The 21,177-nt window shown below is 43.6% G+C and overlaps 1 protein-coding gene across 1 annotated transcript; it reads left to right on the forward strand.

The window, feature by feature from the left end:
* The first annotated feature begins 1,417 nt into the window (after positions 1–1,417).
* On the forward strand, positions 1,418–3,611 carry LOC124675232 (sucrose:sucrose 1-fructosyltransferase-like). The gene is made up of 3 exons (XM_047211299.1): positions 1,418–1,754; positions 1,971–2,815; positions 2,946–3,611. The coding sequence occupies exons 1-3, from the start codon at positions 1,418–1,420 to the stop codon at positions 3,609–3,611; spliced, it is 1,848 nt and encodes a 615-aa protein (XP_047067255.1).
* Positions 3,612–21,177: the final 17,566 nt, after the last annotated feature.

Raw genomic sequence — 21,177 nt, forward strand, 5'->3', positions numbered from 1 at the left:
TTCATTTGATATTTTTCTGCTTGACTTATAATTTCCTACCAATTATTCGGTAAAATCACCTATGATGACGCTAACATTTTTCTGGACATTCTTGTTGTTATTACCTCCGTTCTAAAGATTAAGGCTTATACAGATTATTTTTAGAAAGTCAAATTATATTAAGTTTGACCAAGTTTTTTTTACCAAAAATCATTTACATGCAAAATGTAAAATCATTATCATTAGATAGATAATGAAATATATTTCATATGGTATCTACAAAATATCATATTTGTTGTTGATGTTAGATTCTTATAAAGGTTTGATCAAATATTATTTGGTTTTAAGTCTTAAGCTTTGGAATGGAGCTAGTACCTTTTTGTTGAAATTACTATTAACACATAATTCAGCTTAGGTACAATAGTGCTAACATTTTGTGGGATGCTTGATTTTAAGGCTTGGTCGATATGCACTAGTTACATGCGGATTTTTTTTAATAATAGGTTTTTTGAATTTTTTTCCATATAATATAATTTCAATAATTTTCAAATCTAGGACTGATTGGCCGACCAGACACCGATCAGCCGTGAGGCCTGGTAGCCATCATACAGTATATACAGTATGCATGAAAAGCAACGTGAAGCAATACTATATGCACCAAACCAGCACCCTGGACGGCAGCCAATCCGAGGACTAGTTTTTTATAATTTTAATAATATAATAAATCCGAGGACTAGTTTTTTATTTGGATCAAATCTCTCGGATAGCAGGTATTGTAGAGTACTGCTTATCTAGAGGATTCAAAATATCTGTTTTGATCGATCTATTGGCCGGCTAAAAATTAATGTTGTAGAGTACACTATTTAGTGAAGTATAGATTTTCATTTGGGCATCGATGTTATTTTTCTCTGGCTAGCAGTATTGTGGAAAGATTTATTTGCTTGCAAAGATCTCCCAAGCTAGTACTAGCATTTTTCTAGGAGCTTCCTAATTGGAGTACGTGCCCATTTTTGTTTGGAAATACTATCTCTCTAATCAAACTGTGTATCGTAGAGTACTGTACTTAGCTTAGTACATAGGACTCACGTGAAGTCGTGGCGTATTGATACGTCGGATCCTATATATCCGTATAAGGCTTGTACTGGACTTGGATATGGATTTCGGCGGGCAGCAAAAAAAAAAGCAAAATTGGAACCACCGTACCTCTTCGACAAGGAGATGACGGTTTGAAGACGGTGCGCACTGAACTTAATTGAGCACACATTTTCGATTCGAAAGATATCTGAGCTAGATAGCATTAATATTGTCCAGCTAGAAGATAAGCGGAGTATTAATGTTGTCCAGCTAGAAATCGGTCGGGCCAAGTATATAAATCCCTCGAGATCGACCAACGGAGAAGTCAAACACATTCGTTTTTTGAACAAGTTTCAGAGTCGCGATGGAGCTGCACCACCACCAAACTAGCGGCGCCGTGAGATGGCGCGTGTGCGCCGCCGTCCTGGGCGCCTCGGCTGTGATCGCGCTTCTCGTCACCCATGCGCTCACAGCTGGGTCCGCCCGGGTGGGTCTGGCCGGCGACATGGATGTTCCAGTCCGCATCCTGACAGCGACGACGGGGACGGCGAGAGAGGCCGGTGCGTCGCACAAGGCGTCGGGGTGGCAGGCCGCCGCCTCCGGCAAGGACGCGAGCGCGGACAGGTTCCGGTGGAGCAAGGCGGCGCTGCAATGGCAGCGCACCGCGTTCCATTTCCAGCCAAAGAAGAACTATATGAATGGTCGATGTTCATATTCATTCCAAGATTTCAATTCTCTTCAAATTTACTGACTGACTGACATGGTTTTTTGTTTGCCTGCGGCCGGCGATCTAAATACGTGCATGCATGCAGATCCCAACGGTTAGTAGTTCATCGATCGCTAGCTTGCTCCCGCGCGCCTGTCCGGCTTTCTGCTGTGGACTTACTAATACACAAACAAACATTGACATTGATCAGGTCCAGTGTACTACCGTGGACTGTACCACTTCTTCTACCAGTACAATCCAAAGGGCGCCGTGTGGGGCAACATTGCGTGGGGCCATGCAGTGTCCCATGACCTGGTTCGATGGCGCCACCTACCACTGGCCATGGTCCCCGACCACTGGTACGACATCAACGGCGTCTTGACCGGCTCCATCACCATCCTCCCCAACGGCACCGTCGTCTTGCTCTACACGGGGAACACCAACACATTGGAGCAAGTCCAGTGCCTCGCTTTCCCTGCAGACCCCACCGACCTCCTCCTTCGTAGCTGGATCAAGCACCCCGCCAACCCCGTCATTTTCCGTCCACCCGGTGTCGGCAAAAAAGATTTCCGTGACCCCACCACCGCATGGTTTGACAAATCCGACCACACATGGCGCACCCTCATCGGCTCCAAGGACGACCACGGCCACGCCGGCATTGCCATCATGTACAAGACGAAAGACTTTGTCAAGTACGAGAGGATCCCTGGGGTAGTCCACCGCGTTGAGGGCACTGGAATGTGGGAGTGTGTGGACTTATACCATGTCGGTGCTGGCAACAACTCATCAGGAAAGCCTTTATATGTGATGAAGGCGAGCATGGATGATGAACGACACGACTACTATGCTTTGGGGACATACAACGCGGCTGCCAACACATGGACGCCAATGGACCCGGAGGCAGATGTGGGTATCGGACTAAGGTACAACTGGGGAAAGTTTTTTGCGTCCACGACGTTCTATGATCCGGTGAAGCGGCGGCGCGTCTTGTGGGGGTATGTCGGTGAGACCGATTCGACGCCTACCGACGCCATCAAGGGATGGTCTTCAGTGCAGGTAATTGGGATACGACACCATTGCTTAACGAAAATATCATTGTGTGATGTCAACGTGCATCCAGATCGAGGGACTTACCGTGCTTGATTTGTTGAGCTAACTAATTCATGGTGCACGATTGTGTGTGTAGGCGATCCCAAGGACGGTGGCGTTGGATGAGAAGACTAGGACCAACCTCATCCAATGGCCTGTGCAGGAGTTCGATACCCTCCGCCACAACGTGAGCTACCACAGCGGCATCACCATTGGTGCCGGCTTCGTCTCACCGCTCCACCTCGGCCAAACCGCTCAGCTTGACATTGAGGCCTCCTTTCGCCTAGATGCTTCCGCTGTCGCTGCCCTCAACGAGGCTGACGTACAGTACAACTGCAGCACCAGCGGCGGTGCTGCCAACCGCGGCGCCCTTGGTCCCTTTGGTCTCCTCATCCATGCCGACGTAGGCCGAAGGGAGCAAACGGCAGTGTACTTCTACGTATCCAGGAACCTGGACTGGGGCCTCCAGACCCACTTCTGCCACGACGAGTCGCGGTCGTCTCTTGCCAAAGACGTCGTGAAGCGGGTGGTGGGCAGCATCGTGCCGATGCTCGAGGGTGAGGCTTTTTCTGTCAGGGTGCTGGTGGACCATTCGATCGTGGAGAGCTTCGCGATGGGCGGGAGGTTGACGGCGACATCGCGGGTGTACCCGACCAAGGCCATCTATGCTGCGGGTGGGGTGTATGTTTTCAATAACGCCACCGGCTCCACCGTTACAGTGGAGAAGCTCGTGGTGCACGAAATGGGCTCATCGTCAATATGACATGATATTTATGCTCAGGATTAGTTTTCAAAGGGATTCCATTCTCTGGCGAGTGAAATTTAGTGAGTGAGTAGGAGTGCACACATAATTTGGTGAGTGAGATTTTGTGCTTTGTACCCAAATGATCACTCGATGAGTAAGATGTGGTGACTGGATTCGAGTAGCTGTTACCGTGTTTCTAGCTTATTACTTCGGGTATCTAGCCATCATCCTAATATGAGCGTGTTGTTTTGTCCCTATTAATTGTGTCTCTACCACCTAAGGGCATCTCTCTAACAGGGGGCGCAAACAGTCGCTGACGCGTGATGGCGCGTGAAGCACACGTCCGTTGGGAACCCCATGAGGAAGGTGTGATGCGTACAGCAGCAACATTTCGCTCAGTAAGAAACTAAGGTTATCGAACCAGTAGGAGATGAAGGCCACATGAAGGTTGTTGGTGAAGGAGTGTAGTGCGGCGCAACACCAGGGATTCCGGCGCCAACGTGGAACCTGCACAACACAATCAGAATACTTTGCTCAAACTTAACAGTGAAGTTGTCAATCTCACCGGCTTGCTGTAAACAAAGGATTAAACGTATGGTGTGGAGAATGATGTTTGTTTGCAAAGAACAACAGAGAACAATGATTGCAGTAGGTTGTATTTCAGATGTAAAAGAATTGACCGGGGTCCACAGTTCACTAGTGGTGTCTCTCCAATAAGATAAATAGCATGTTGGGTGAACAAATTACAGTTGGGCAATTGACAAATAGAGAGGGCATAACAATGCACATACATATGATGATGACTACTATGAGATTTACTTAGGGCATTACGACAAAGAACATAGACCGCTATCCAGCATGCATCTATGCCTAAAAAGTCCACCTTCGGGTTAGCATCCGCACCCCTTCCAGCATTAAGTTGCAAACAACAGACAATTGCATTAAGTACTGTGCGTAATGTAAACAATACAAATATTCTTAGACAAAGCATTGATGTTTTATCCCTAGTGGCAACAGCACATCCATAACCTTAGGGGTTGCTGTCACTCCCCCAGATTCAATGGAGACGTGAACCCACTATCGAGCATAAATACCCCCTCTTGGAGTTACAAGTATCAACTTGGCAGATCGATAATCAACTTGACATAGTATTCCATAAACATATATGATAGCATAATAGGAGAGCATGCAAGATCATAAACAAACACATATATGATAGATCGATAATCAACTTGACATAGTATTCCATATTCATCGGATCCCAACAAACACAACATGTAGCATTACAAATAGATGATCTTGATCATGATAGGCAGCTCACAAGATTTAAACATGATAGCATAATAGGAGAAGACAACCATCTAGCTACTGATATGGACCCATAGTCCAAGGATGAACTACTCACACATCAGTCCGGAGGCTGGCATGGTGATGTGCCCTCCGGTGATGATTCCCCTCTCCGGCAGGGTGCCGGAGGCGATCTTCAGAACCCCCCGAGATGGGGTTGACGGCGGCGGCGTCTGATACGTCTCCGACGTATCGATAATTTCTTATGTTCCATGCTACATTATTGATGATATCTACATGTTTTATACACATTATATGTCGTATTTATGCATTTTCCGGTACTAACCTATTAACAAGATGCCGAAGAGCCAGTTGCTGTTTTCTGTTGTTTTTGGTTTCAGAAATCCTAGTAAAGAAATATTCTCGGAATTGGACGAAATCAACGCCCAGGGTCCTATTTTTGCACGAAGCTTCCAGAAGACCGAGGGGGAAAGGAAGTGGGGCCACCAGGCGCCGACACACTAGGGCGGCGCGGCCTGGCCCTTGGCCACGCCAGCCTGTCGTGTGGGGCCCTCGTACTAGTAGGAAAAGCCTCATCAGTGGCGCACCAAAAATGGATTCTGTGGCGCATGGGAGGTGCGCCACAGAAACGTCGCCACAAAAATAAGGTTTCTGTGGCGCATCTGCCCATGCGCCGCAGAATTAAGGTTTCTGTGGCGCACTTGTTCTTAGGTGCGCACAGAAAAGCGTGCGCCACAGAATTGCTTCTTAGTGCGCCACAGAATTTGCTTGTATTATACACGATTTTGTGCTGCATGCTATACATATGCAGTTTATACACAACAATACAGATACACAATACAGATACACGAAGTTATATACAGCAACATTCAGATATAATATAAATATCATGTACATTGCACAGATATAACATAGACATCATCATCACATTACTTAGAGCCCGATCGAGATACATATATAGTGGCAAGTGTCAAATGTTTTGCATACAACTCTTAATTCATACAAAATTCACAATTTCGAGATACAAAGTAGTCTTCATCCGGTTCCTCCTTTGCTCCGCCATCTCTACCCACCAGGCTCGCTTGCATCGGGGTCCTTCCATCCAGTTCCTACTATGATGAAAATGGAAGAAAGTGAGACCAACAAGTCCGATGCACAAGAGAAATGGAATAAATGCCTCATACATTGTTGGTCAACACAAATATTAACATTCAGGGACGGTGTAAGTGAGACCAAGTCCGATGCACAAGAGATTGATATTTGTGCTATCTTACCAGGCTCACTTACGCCGCCCCCGAGTGTACGGTGACCAAACATTTTAATCATCGGCATTTTGAAAATGTCAAAGCAAATGGAATGACAAAATGGAATAAGTGCCTCATACATTGTTGGTCAACACAAATATTAACATTTAGGGATGGCGTCAGTGAGACCAAGTCCGATGCACAAGAGATTGATATTTGTGCTATCTTATCAGGCTCACTTACGCCACCCCCAAGTGTACGGTGACCAACATTTTAATCATCGGCATTTTGAAAATACCAAAGCAAATGGAATGACAAGGGCCTCATACTTTGTTGGTCGAAACAAATATTAACATTCCGGGACGGAGTTAGCGAGCCGGTAGGATGCACAAGAGATTGATATTTGTGCAATCACACGAGGCTCACTAACACCGCCCCGAGTGTACGGTGACCAAGCATTTTAATCATCGGCATTTTGAAAATCTCAAAGCAAATGGAATGACAAAATGGAATAAGTGCCTCATACATTGTTGGTCAACACAAATATTAACATTTAGGGATGGTGTAAGCGAGGCCGGGTAGGATGCACAAGAGATTGATATTTGTGCTATCTTACCAGGCTCACTTACGCCACCCCCGAGTGTACGGTGACCAAACATTTTAATCATCGGCATTTTGAAAATCTCAAAGCAAATGGAATGACAAAATAGAATATGTGCCTCATACATTGTTGGTCAACACAAATACTTTGCAGAAGGGCCCCTTTCCCCGGTCGGCGTTCCGTCAACGGGTGCTTGACGACACAACAACGCCGATCCGCATCTCCGGCGCGGAACCACGCCGGTCCCTCGCTGTCCAGCTGAACGAGTCCTTGATGCAAAGACCGTGCCGGCCTGCCCAGCATTATGTCGGGCCGTGCTGCCGCGCTTCAAGCCGTGTGTCCCGCGCCCGCACCGTTCGCCTTCTTGCCCGGTGAACCAATAGGCTGATCGTTGGAATAAGGAAACCGATGACAGCCGGCCGCAAGATTAAATTGCGATCGGCCATCATCGGCTTCCTTATTCCAACGATTAGTCTATTCGTTCACCGGGCAAGAAGGCGAAGAGTGCAGGGCGCATGATCGACACGGCCCGAAGCGCGACAACGGGGTCGGCATGATGCTAGGGAGGCCGGCACCGTCTTGGCATTAAGGACTCGTTCACGTACCGGACGGCGAGAGAAGAAAAGTGGTGCTGCGCCGGAGAGGCATGTCGGCGTTGTTGTCTCATCAAGGACTCGTTCACGGAACGGCGGCCGGGGAAAGGGGGCTCGCCTACAAAGTATATTGCGGCGTATAGGTGACCAAACATTCTAATCATCGGCATTAAAATGGAAGAAAGGCCAATGCAATTAAGAAGTAGCTAGTATGAACTAAATGGAATGCCTCATACTTTGTTGGTCGAAACAAATATGAACATCCCGGGATGGCGTTAGTGAGGCCGGGTAGGATGCACAAGAGATTGATATTTGTGCCATCACACCAGGCTCACTAGCGACACCCCGGAGTGTACAGTTGACCGAACATTCTAATCATCGGCACTAAAATGGAAGAAAGAGCCAAGTGGTATCAACTAAATGGAATGCCTCATACTTTGTTGGTCGAAACAAAGTTTAACATCCAGGGATGGAGTAAGTGAGGCCGGGTAGGATGCACAAGATATTGATATTTGTGCCATCACACCAAGCCTCACTTGCTCCACCCCGAGTGTACGAGTGATCGACCAACCATCTAATCATCGACAAGTAAATCACTTGGTGTAATGTTAAAATGTTTGTCTCCATATTTGGGAGACATTTTTAATATTGGAGTCTAGCTAATGGAAATCAAGAACTAGTCTTGATCTCCAAATGGTGATTAGAGGGAATTTATTCATCTTAAGCAACATTAGGGACAAATGGGATCATGCAAGGGACTTGGGTCATTTGGATCATAAGGCATCAATTAAGGAGGCAACCGGGGACAAAGGGAAACATTTGATGATCCATTATCATAGGCAACAAAGCAAGCAACTTTTTCCCCTCTAATCTAGCTAGAGTCCTTAAAAGAAATCCATCATAAGCATGGTCAAATACACATATATATAGCATGGGGCGAGATGCTCCAAAGGGATTATATATTCATCACTTGGTAATTTGGAGAGCAAACAAGCAAGTAGCCATATCACTCAATCCAATAATATAGTAATTTGGATCATAAGGCATCAATTAAGGAGGCAACCAGGGGACAAAGGGAAACATTTTATGATCCATTATCATAGGCAACAAAGCAGCAACTTTTTTCCCTCTAATCTAGCTAGAGTCCTTAAAAGAAATCCATCATAAGCATGGTCAAATACACATATATAGCATGGGGCGTATGCTCCAAAGGGATTATATATTCATCACTTGGTAATTTGGAGAGCAAACAAGCAAGTAGCCATATCACTCAATCCAATAATATAGTAATTTGGATCATAAGGCATCAATTAAGGAGGCAACCAGGGGACAAAGGGAAACATTTTATGATCCATTATCATAGGCAACAAAGCAGCAACTTTTTCCCCTCTAATCTAGCTAGAGTCCTTAAAAGAAATCCATCATAAGCATGGTCAAATACACATATATAGCATGGGGCGGATGCTCCAAAGGGATTATATATTCATCACTTGGTAATTTGGAGAGCAAACAAGCAAGTAGCCATATCACTCAATCCAATAATATAGTAATTTGGATCATAAGGCATCAATTAAGGCCTAACAGAGCATGCAAAACATTTGAAGATCATTGGGGTAATGTTAAAATGTTTGTCTCCATATTTGGTTGACATTTTTAATATTGGAGTCAACCCAAGTCCCAAGCCAGGCTACACACACACACAGCCAAACAACTCACCGTGCAAAGTGCATGCCCAACAAAGACACACAAAGCCGGTGAGTCACCACATGCTTGCCAGGCCAAAATGGGTAGAATACCCAGCTTGTATCATCATCCGGCTACTAAGCCATTTGGTGGAAGCAAACTCGAAGATCAGCCGAAGGAAATCACCAAGGGAACATTGGTATGTCGAGTATGGTGACACTACCAGAGAAATCCAACATGGATTAATCCCTAACTAGCCATCCAAACTCACCTAGCACCACACAGCCTAGTTATACCATCGAATATAGACATTTAAATGTCTATTTTGTTTTCAACAACAAAAGCTACCGGTAATCTAGTCATGGATCAACCAGATAGCATGAGAGAGTCACAACAACAGCCCACAAGAAAGGGGAGCCACCCTTGGACAACATAAAGGCTCGTCAGTGGCTACCTCAAACCCATAGGAACATTCACTAAGCCACCGCATCATAACCCAATAGGGCTCAAGCATGAGCTAGGGTACCCAATCAATGATTGGCAACCCTCTAGCTACATCCGAATCCATCCATGAGATCATTATCGCTCAGCAGTTCATCTCATTTATCTAATCAATCAAGTTAAACTAACCGGATAAATGAAATGCATAATTAACAAGGCACCGGACTATTGCAAATGATCCAGAGGACATTTAAATCCGACAAAGTAATTTGGAGAGCAAACAAGCAAGAGCCATATCACTTGGTAATTTGGAGAGCAAACAAGCGAGTAGCCATATCACTCAATCCGACAAAGTAATTTCGTCGAGCACTTTGTGCCCGCACGGGAGAGGAAGAGGGAGGGGAGGGGAGAGGTGGAGCTCACCGACGATGCTCGTTGGAGGAGCGGCCGGCTAGAGGAAGAGGGAGGGGCCGGGTAGGGGTGGACGAGGAGGTCGACGATGATGGCAGGGCGGCGGCTCCTCCTCCTTGACGCGGAGCCGGCCCCTCCTCCTCCATGCGGCGGCCGCCCTCCTCCTCCACGCCGCAGCGGCTTGTGCTGCTGGTGGCGGGGATGGGTGGAGCGTGGCGGCATGCGGCCCTCGCGGAGGAAGGAGGCGGCGGCGGCGACGACGACAGCCCACGCTCACCATGGAAGGCAGCGGCGCGCGAGGGAGAGGAAGAGGGGTGGACGAGGAAGTACGGCGGCGGCGCGCGAGGGAGAGGAAGAGGGGTGGAGGAGGAAGAAGTACGGGCGGCGGCGCGCGAGGGAGAGGAAGAGGGTGGAGGAGGAAGAAGTACGGGCGGCGGCGCGCGAGGGAGAGGAAGAGGGGTGGAGGAGGAAGAAGTACGGGCGGGGGGGGGGGGTACGGGTGGTTATAGAAGGCGCTATTTCTGTGGCGCACCAGCACAAGTGCGCCACAGAATCAACTACTTCTGTGGCGCACAAGCACAAGTGCGCCACAGAATCAACTACTCGTGGCGCACCGCAGCAGGTGCGCCACGAAACACTTATTTCGTGGCGCAGCAAGTCATGTGCGCCACGTAAATACCTACACTAATTATTGGTGGTGGCAGGATGTGGGCCCCACATAATTTCTGTGGCGCACGGCACGGTAGTGCGCCACAAAAATAGCTTATTTTTGTGGCGCATTCTTCCTCGTGCGCCACAAAAAATCTTTCTGTGGCGCATTTATTTTGGTGCGCCACAGAACTAAGCTTTGCCTATAAGGGTTTTCCTACTAGTGTCGTGTGGCCCCCCGCGTTGCCCTTCCGCCTACTTAAAGCCTCCGTCGCGAAACCCCCAGTACCGAGAGCCACGATACGGAAAACCTTACTGAGACGCCGCCGCCGCCAATCCCATCTCGGGGGATTCTGGAGATCACCTCCGGCACCCTGCCGGAGGGGGGATTCATCTCCCGGAGGACTCTTCATCGCCATGATCGCCTCCGGAGTGATGAGTGAGTAGTTCACCCCTGGACTATGGGTCCATAGCAGTAGCTAGATGGTTGTCTTCTCCTCATGTGCTTCATTGTCGGATCTTGTGAGCTGCCTAACATGATCAAGATCATCTATCTGTAATACTATATGTTGTGTTTGTCGGGATCCGATGGATAGAGAATACTATGTTATGTTAATTATCAAGTTATTACCTATGTGTTGTTTATGATCTTGCATGCTCTCCGTTATTAGTAGAGGCTCTGGCCAAGTTTTTGCTCTTAACTCCAAGAGGGAGTATTTATGCTCGATAATGGGTTCATGCCTCCATTAAATGCGGGACAGGTGACGGAAAGTTCTAAGGTTGTGGATGTGCTGTTGCCACTAGGGATAAAACATTGATGCTATGTCTAAGGATGTAGTTATTGATTACATTACGCACCATACTTAATGCAATTGTCTGTTGTTTTGCAACTTAATACCGGAAGGGGTTCGGATGATAACTCGAAGGTGGACTTTTTAGGCATAGATGCATGCTCGGATAGCGGTCTATGTACTTTGTCGTAATGCCCAATTAAATCTCACTATATTTATCATATCATGTATGTGCATTGTTATGCCCTCTCTATTTGTCAATTGCCCGACTGTAATTTGTTCACCCAACATGCTTTTATCTTATGGGAGAGACACCTCTAGTGAACTGTGGACCCCGGTCCTATTCTTTACATCGCATACAATCTACTGCAATACTTGTTTTACTTTTTTTCTCGCAAACAATCATCTTCCACACAATACGGTTAATCCTTTGTTACAGCAAGCCGGTGAGATTGACAACCTCACCGTTTCGTTGGGGCAAAGTACTTTGGTTGTGTTGTGCAGGTTCCACGTTGGCGCCGGAATCCCCGGTGTTGCGCCGCATTACATTCCGCCACCATCAACCTTCAACGTGCTTCTTGGCTCCTCCTGGTTCGATAAACCTTGGTTTCTTTCTCGAGGGAAAACTTGCTACCGTCCGCATCACACCTTCCTCTTGGGGTTCCCAACGGACGTGTGTCAACCGCACGCATCAAGACCATTTCTCGGCGCCGTTGTCGGGGAGATCAAGACACGCTGCAAGGGGAGTCTCCACTTCCCAATCTCTTTACTTTGTTTTTGTCTTGCTTTATTTTATTTACTACTTTGTTTGCTGCATTATATCAAAACACAAAAAAATTAGTTGCTAGCTTTACTTTATTTACTGTCTTGCACTCTATATCAAAAACACAAAAAAATTAGTTACTTGCATTTACTTTATCTAGTTTGCTTTATTTATTACTGCTAAAATGAATACCCCTGAAAATACTAAGTTGTGTGACTTCACAACCACAAATAATAATGATTTCTTATGCACACCTATTGCTCCACCTGCTACTACAGCAGAATTCTTTGAAATTAAACCTGCTCTCATTGAATCTTGTTATGCGAGAGCAATTTTACAGTGTTAGTTCGATGATGCTGCTGCCCATCTTAATAATTTTGTTGAACTATTTGAAATTCAAAAGTATAAGGATGTAGATGGTGATATTATTAAATTGAAATTGTTTCCTTTCTCATTAAGAGGAAGAGCTAAAGATTGGTTGCTATCTCTGCCTAAGAATAGTATTGATTCCTGGACTAAATGCAAGGATGCTTTTATTGGTAGATATTATCCCCCTGCTAAAATTATATCTTTGAGAAGTAGCATAATGAATTTTAAACAATTGGATAATGAACATGTTGCTCAAGCTTGGGAAAGAATGAAATCTTTGGTTAAAAATTGCCCAACCCATGGACTGACTACTTGGATGATCATCCAAATCTTTTATGCAGGACTAAACTTTTCTTCGCGGAACCTATTGGATTCAGCTGCTGGAGGTACCTTTATGTCCATCACTCTTGGTGAAGCAACAAAGCTCCTTGATAATATGATGATTAATTACTCTGAATGGCACACGGAAAGAGCTCCGCAAGGTAAGAAGGTAAATTCTGTTGAAGAATCCTCTTCCTTGAATGATAAGATTGATGCTATTATGTCTATGCTTGTGAATGATAGGACTAATGTTGATCCTAATAATGTTCCGTTAGCTTCATTGGTTGCTCAAAATTCTAGGCCATATCCTGCTAATGGTAACTCTTATGGTAGATATGTTTCACCTAATGAGGAAAAGATGTTAGAAATTGAAAGATCCACCAAGAGCTTTATGAAATCACAATATGAGCAAAACAAATTGTTTACTAAAACTATGAATGAACAATCTACCTTGTTGAAGAATATAGGAAATCAACTTGAAAATCTGAATATGGAGATTTCCAGGTTGCAAACTAAACTTGCAAATGCTGAAAACCGAATCTCATACATGTCTGCGTCACAATCTTCTTTAATCAATAAAATGGCTGCTAAACCTGAGGATATTGAAAATAAAATTGCTACTACAGCAAATGCCATCCAAGTTAGAATTAATGAGAATATAAGATTAATGGCTGAATTGCGTGCTAGGTGGGATAGAGAAGAAAATGAAAAACTAGCTAAAGAGAATAATGTAGTTAAAGTTTGGACTATTACCACCACAAGTAATGTTGATTCCTCACATGTTGCTGCACCTCCTACTATCAATGGTAAAATAATTGGTGTTGGCAATGTTTCTGCTCCTAGTGCAAAGCGTACAAAACTGCCTCGAAATTGCTAAAACTACCTGAAATTGCTTGTGATAAAACTGCTGAAATTTTTTCCAACCTTGGGGACAATGATCCCATTGCTGTAGCTCATAATGATTTAAATTTTGATGATTGTCACATATCTGAAGTTATAAAGTTCTTACAAAAACTTGCTAAGAGTCCCAATGCTAGCGTTGTAAACTTGGCTTTCACAAAACATATTACAAATGCTCTCATAAAAGCTAGAGAAGAGAAACTAAAACTTGAAACTTCTATTCCTAGAAAGCTAGAGGATGGTTGGGAGCCCATCATTAAAATGAGGGTCAATGATTTTGATTGTAATGCTTTATGTGATCTTGGTGCAAGTATTTCTGTTATGCCTAAGAAAGTCTATGATATGCTTGACTTGCCACCATTGAAAAATTGTTATTTGGATGTTAATCTCGCTGATAATGCTAAAATGAAACCTTTGGGGAGAGTTGATAATGTTCATATTATGGTTAACAATAACCTTGTCCCCGTTGATTTTGTTGTCTTGGATATTGAATGCGATGCATCTTGCCCCATTATATTGGGAAGACCTTTTCTTCGAACCGTTGGTGCTACTATTGATATGAAGGAAGGTAGTATTAAATATCAATTTCCTCTCAAGAAAGGTATGGAACACTTCCCTAGAAAGAGAATGAAGTTACCTTACGATTCTATTATTAGAACAAATTATGATGTTGATGCTTCGTCTCTCGATGTTACTTGATATCCACTTTCTGCGCCTAGCTGAAAGGCGTTAAAGAAAAAGCGCTTATGGGAGACAACCCATGTTTTTACTCCAGTATTTTTGTTTTATATTTGTGTCTTGGAAGTTGTTTACTACTGTAGCAACCTCTGCTTATCTTAGTTTTAAGTTTTGTTGTGCCAAGTAAAGTCTTTGATAGTAAAGTAAGTACTAGATTTGGATTACTGCGCAGTTTCAGATTTCTTTGCTGTCACGAATTTCGACCTGCCTCCCTGTAGGTAGCTCAGAAATATATGCCAATTTACGTGCGTGATCCTCAGATATGTACGCAACTTTCATTCAATTTGAGCATTTTCATTTGAGCAAGTCTGGTGCCTCAATAAAATCCATCTTTACGGACTGTTCGTTTTTGACAGATTCTGCCTTTTATTTCGCATTGCCTCTTTTGCTATGTTGGATGAATTTCTTTGATCCATTAATGTCCAGTAGCTTTATGCAATGTCCGAAGTGTTAAAAATGATTGTGTCAGCTCTGAACATGTTAATTTTTATTGTCCACTAACCCTCTAATGAGTTATTTCGAGTTTGGTGTGGAGGAAGTTTTCAAGGATCAAGAGAGGAGTATGATACAATATGATCAAGGAGAGTGAAAGCTCTAAGCTTGGGGATGCCCCGGTGGTTCACCCCTGCATATTCTAAGAAGACTCAAGCGTCTAAGCTTGGGGATGCCCAAGGCATCCCCTTCTTCATCGACAACATTATCAGGTTCCTCCCCTGAAACTATATTTTTATTCCGTTACATCTTATGTACTTTGCTTGGAGCGTCGGTTTGTTTTTGTTTTTTGTTTTTGTTTGAATAAAATGGATCCTAGCATTCATTGTGTGGGAGAGAGACACGCTCCGCTGTTGCATATGGACAAATATGTCCTTAGGCTTTACTCATAGTATTCATGGCGAAGGTTGAATCTTCTTCGTTAAATTGTTATATGGTTGGAATCGGGAAATGCTACATGTAGTAATTCTAAAATATCTTCAATAATTTGATACTTGGCAATTGTTGTGCTCATTTTTAAGCTCTTGCATCATATACTTTGCACCCATTAATGAAGAAACACATAGAGCTTGCTAATTTGGTTTGCATATTTGGTCTCTCTAAAGTCTAGATAATATCTAGTATTGAGTTTTGAACAACAAGGAAGACGGTGTAGAGTCTTATAATGTTTACAATATGTCTTTTATGTGAGTTTTGCTGCACCGTTCATCCTTGTGTTTGTTTCAAAATAACCTTGCTAGCCTAAACCTTGTATCGAGAGGGAATACTTCTCATGCATCCAAAATCCTTGAGCCAACCACTATGCCATTTGTGTCCACCATACCTACCTACTACATGGTATTTCTCCGCCATTCCAAAGTAAATTGCTTGAGTGCTACCTTTAAAATTCCATCATTCGCCTTTACAATATATAGCTCATGGGACAAAATAGCCTAAAAACTATTGTGGTATTGAATATGTACTTATGCACTTTATCTCTTATTAAGTTGCTTGTTGTGCGATAACCATGTTTCGGGGACGCCATCAACTATTCTTTGTTGAATATCATGTGAGTTGCTATGCATGTCCATCTTATCCGAAGTAAGAGAGATCTACCACCTTAATGGTTGGAGCATACATATTGTTAGAGAAGAACATTGGGCCGCTAACTAAAGCCATGAATCATGGTGGAAGTTTCGAGTTTTGGACATATATCCTCAATCTCATATGAGAACACTAATTGTTGCCACATGCTTATGCATTAAAGAGGAGTCCATTATCCGTTGTCCATGTTGTCCCGGTATGGATGTCTAAGTTGAGAATAATCAAAAGCGAGAAATCCAAAATGCGAGCTTTCTCCTTAGACCTTTGTACGAGGCGGCATGGAGGTACCCCATTGTGACACTTGGTTAAAACATGTGTATTGCGATGATCCGGTAGTCCAAGCTAATTAGGACAAGGTGCGGGCACTATTAGTATACTATGCATGAGGCTTGCAACTTGTAAGATATAATTTACATAACTCATATGCTTTATTACTACCGTTGACAAAATTGTTTCATGTTTTCAAAATAAAAGCTCTAGCACAAATATAGCAATCGATGCTTTCCTCTTTGAAGGACCATTCTTTTTACTTTTATGTTGAGTCAGTTCACCTATTTCTCTCCACCTCAAGAAGCAAACACTTGTGTGAACTGTGCATTGATTCCTACATACTTGCATATTGCACTTGTTATATTACTCTATGTTGACAATTATCCATGAGATATACATGTTACAAGTTGAAAGCAACCGCTGAAACTTAATCTTCCTTTGTGTTGCTTCAATACCTTTACTATGAATTTATTGCTTTATGAGTTAACTCTTATGCAAGACTTATTGATGCTTGTCTTGAAGTACTATTCATGAAAAGTCTTTGCTTTATGATTCAGTTGTTTACTCATGTCATTACCATTGTTTTGATCGCTGCATTCATTACATATGCTTACAATAGTATGATCAAGGTTATGATGGCATGTCACTCTAGAAATTATCTTTGTTATCGTTTACCTGCTCGGGACGAGCGAGAACTAAGCTTGGGGATGCCGATACGTCTCCGACGTATCGATAATTTCTTATGTTCCATGCTACATTATTGATGATATCTACATGTTTTATACACATTATATGTCGTATTTATGCATTTTCCGGCACTAACCTATTAACAAGATGCCGAAGAGCCAGTTGCTGTTTTCTGCTGTTTTTGGTTTCAGAAATCCTTAAGAAATATTCTCGGAATTGGACGAAATCAACGCTCAGGGTCCTATTTTTGCACGAAGCTTCCAGAAGACCGAGGGGGGAAGGAAGTGGGGCCACCAGGCGCCGACACGCTAGGGCGGCGCGGCCTGGCCCTTGGCCGCGCCAGCCTGTCATGTGGGGCCCTCGTGTGGCCCCCCGCGTTGCCCTTCCGCCTACTTAAAGCCTCCGTCGCGAAACCCCCAGTACCGAGAGACACGATACGGAAAACCTTACTGGGACGCCGCCGCCGCCAATCCCATCTCGGGGATTCTCGGAGATCACCTCCGGCACCCCGCCGGAGAGGGGATTCATCTCCCGGAGGACTCTTCATCGCCATGATCGCCTCCGGAGTGATGAGTGAGTAGTTCACCCCTGGACTATGGGTCCATACCAGTAGCTAGATGGTTGTCTTCTCCTCATGTGCTTCATTGTCGGATCTTGTGAGCTGCCTAACATGATCAAGATCATCTATCTGTAATACTATATGTTGTGTTTGTCGGGATCCGATGGATAGAGAATACTATGTTATGTTAATTATCAAGTTATTACCTATGTGTTGTTTATGATCTTGCATGCTCTCCGTTATTAGTAGAGGCTCGGCCAAGTTTTTGCTCTTAACTCCAAGAGGGAGTATTTATGCTCGATAATGGGTTCATGCCTCCATTAAATCCGGGACGAGTGACGTAAAGTTCTAAGGTTGTGGATGTGCTTGTTGCCACTAGGGATAAAACATTGATGCTATGTCTAAGGATGTAGTTATTGATTACATTACGCACCATACTTAATGCAATTGTCTCGTTGTTTTGCAACTTAATACTGGAAGGGGTTCGGATGATAACCTCGAAGGTGGACTTTTTAGGCATAGATGCATGTCTGGATAGCGGTCTATGTACTTTGTCGTAATGCCCAATTAAATCTCACTATATTTATCATATCATGTATGTGCATTGTTATGCCCTCTCTATTTGTCAATTGCCCGACTGTAATTTGTTCACCCAACATGCTTTTATCTTATGGGAGAGACACCTCTAGTGAACTCGTGGACCCCGGTCCTATTCTTTACATCGCATACAATCTATCGCAATACTTGTTTTACTTGTTTTCTGCAAACAATCATCTTCCACACAATACGGTTAATCCTTTGTTACGAGCAAGCCGGTGAGATTGACAACCTCACTCGTTTCGTTGGGGCAAAGTACTTTGGTTGTGTTGTGCAGGTTCCACGTTGGCGCCGGAATCCCTGGTGTTGCGCCGCATTACATTCCGCCACCATCAACCTTCAACGTGCTTCTTGGCTCCTCCTGGTTCGATAAACCTTGGCTTCTTTCTGAGGGAAAACTTGCTACTGTCTGCATCACACCTTCCTCTCGGGGTTCCCAACGGACGTGTGTCAACTGCACGCATCAGCGTCTCAGTAACTTTTCTCGTATCGTGGCTCTCGGTACTAGGGTTTTCGCGACGGAAGGATTATATAGGCGAAGGGGCAGAGTCGGGGGACGCTCGAGGGGCCCACCCCATATGGCGGCGCGGCCGGGGGTGGGGCCGCGCCCCCTATGGTGTGGCCGCCTCGTGGCCCCTCTTCGTCTCCTCTTCGGTGTTCGGAAGGCTCCGTGGAAAATAAGACCGTGGGCTTTTGTTTCGTCCAATTCCGAGAATATTTCCTGTGTAGGATTTCTGAAACCAAAAACAGCAGAAAACAGGAACTGGCGCTTCGGCATCTTGTTAATAGGTTAATACCGGAAAATGCATCAAAATGATATAAAGTGTATATAAAACATGTGAGTATTGTCATAAAACTAGCATGGAACATAAGAAATTATAGATACGTTTGAGACGTATCAAGCATCCCAAGCTTAGTTTCTACTCGCCATCGAGTAGGTAAACGATAACAAGGATAATTTTTGAAGTGACATGCTACTATCATAATCTTGATCAATACAATTGTAAAGCATAAGAGATGAATGAAGTGATTCAAAGCAATGGTCTATAGTTTTTTAACAAATAGATAATGACTAAACAACTGAATCATATAGCAAAGACTTTTCATGAATAGTACTTTCAAGACAAGTATCAACAAGTCTTGCATTAGAGTTAACTCATAAAGCAATAGATTCTTAATAGAAGGTTTTGAAGCAACACAAAGGAAGATTTAAGTTTCAGCAGTTGCTTTCAACTTTCAACATGTTTATCTCATGGATAATTGTCAACACAAAGTAATATGATGAGTGCAAATAAGCAAGTATGTAAGAATCAATGCACACGGTTGACACAAGTGTTTGCTTCTAAGATAGAAAGAAGTAGGTAAACTGACTCAACATAAAGTAAAAGAAAGGCCCTTCGCAGAGAGAAGCAGGGATTACTCATGTCCTAGAGCTTTTTATTTTGAAAACATGGAAACAATTTTGTCAACGGTAGTAATAATTCATATGTGTTATGCATAAAACCTCCTATAAGTTGCAAGCCTCATGCATCGAATACTAATAGTGCCCGCTCCTTGTCCTAATTAGCTCGGATTTCCATGGATTATCATTGCATTACATATGTTTCAACCAAGTGTCACAAAGGGGTACCTCTATGCCACTCCGTACAAAGGTCCAAGGAGATAAATCACATTTGATTTCTCGATTTTGATAGATCTCAACTTGAGGACATCCATACCGGGACAACATAGAAAACAGATAATGGACTCCTCTTTAATGCTTAAAGCATTCAACAACAGATAATATTCTCATAAGAGATTTGAGGATTAATGTCCAAGCTGAAACTTCCACCATGATATGGCTTTGGTTGGCGGCCCAATGTTCTTCTCTAACAATATGCATACTCAAACCATTTAACTCATGGCAAATTTCCCTTACTTCAGACAAGACGAACATGCATAGCAACTCACATGATATTCAACAAAGGTGTGACAGGTTGATGGCGTCCCCAGATAACATGGTTACCGCTCAATAAGCAACTTATAAGAACTAAGATACATAAGCGACATATTCTTTACCACAATAGTTTTTTTAGGCTACCTTCCCATGAGCTATGTATTGCAAAGACAAGGAATGAAATTTTTAAAGGTAGCACGCAAGCAATTTACTTTGGAATGGCAGAAAAATACCACATAGTAGGCAGTTATGGTGGACACAAATGGCATAAATTTTGGCTCAAGGTTTTGGATGCACGAGAAGCATTCCCTCTCAGTACAAGGCTTTGGCTAGCAAGGTTGTTTGAAGCAAACACAAGTATGAACCGGTACAGCAAAACTTACATAAGAATATATTGCAAGCATTATAAGACTCTACACTGTCTTCCTTGTTGTTCAAACACTTTTACCAGAAAATATCTAGACTTTAGAGAGACCAATCATGCAAACCAAATTTCAACAAGCTCTACGGTAGTTCTCCACTAATAGGTTTAAACTACATGATGAAAGAGCTTAAACATGATCAACTTGAGAGCTCAAAACAATTGCCAAGTATCAAATTATTCAAGACAATATACCAATTATCACATGAAGCATTTTTTGTTTCCAACCAAATAGCAATGAAGCGGCTTTCAACTTTCGCCATGAACATTAAAAGTAAAACTAAGAACACCAGTGTTCAATATGAAAAAGCGGAGCGTGTCTTTCTCCCACACAAGGAATGGTAGGATCCGAATTTATTCAAACACAAACAAAAATAAAAGCACACAAACGCTCCAAGTAAAGCACATAAGATGTGACGGAATAGAAATATAGTTTCACTAGAAGTGACCTGATAAGTTGTTGATGAAGAAGGGGATGCCTTGGGCATCCACATTTTAGATGCTTGAGTCTTCTTGAAATATGCAGGGATGAACCACGGGGGCATCCCCAAGCTTAGACTTTTCACTCTTCTTGATCACATTATATCATCCTCCTCTCTTGATCCTTGAAAACTTCCTTCACACCAAACTCAAAACAATCTCATTAGAGAGTTAGTGCATAATCAAAAATTCACATGTTCAGAGAGGACACAATCATTCCCAACACTTCTGGACATTACCCAAGGCTA

This window comes from Lolium rigidum, chromosome 7 (genome assembly GCF_022539505.1).
Source record: "Lolium rigidum isolate FL_2022 chromosome 7, APGP_CSIRO_Lrig_0.1, whole genome shotgun sequence".
Taxonomy (NCBI): Eukaryota; Viridiplantae; Streptophyta; class Magnoliopsida; order Poales; family Poaceae; genus Lolium; species Lolium rigidum.

Bases quoted from the DNA above. Each gene is read 5' to 3' on its own strand.
- LOC124675232 (XM_047211299.1), top strand. From the start codon at position 1,418: ATGGAGCTGCACCACCACCAAACTAGCGGCGCCGTGAGATGGCGCGTG. The intron at 1,755-1,970 runs GTCGATGTTCAT...GACATTGATCAG, and splicing joins AAAGAAGAACTATATGAATG to GTCCAGTGTACTACCGTGGA. The intron at 2,816-2,945 runs GTAATTGGGATA...TTGTGTGTGTAG, and splicing joins AGGGATGGTCTTCAGTGCAG to GCGATCCCAAGGACGGTGGC.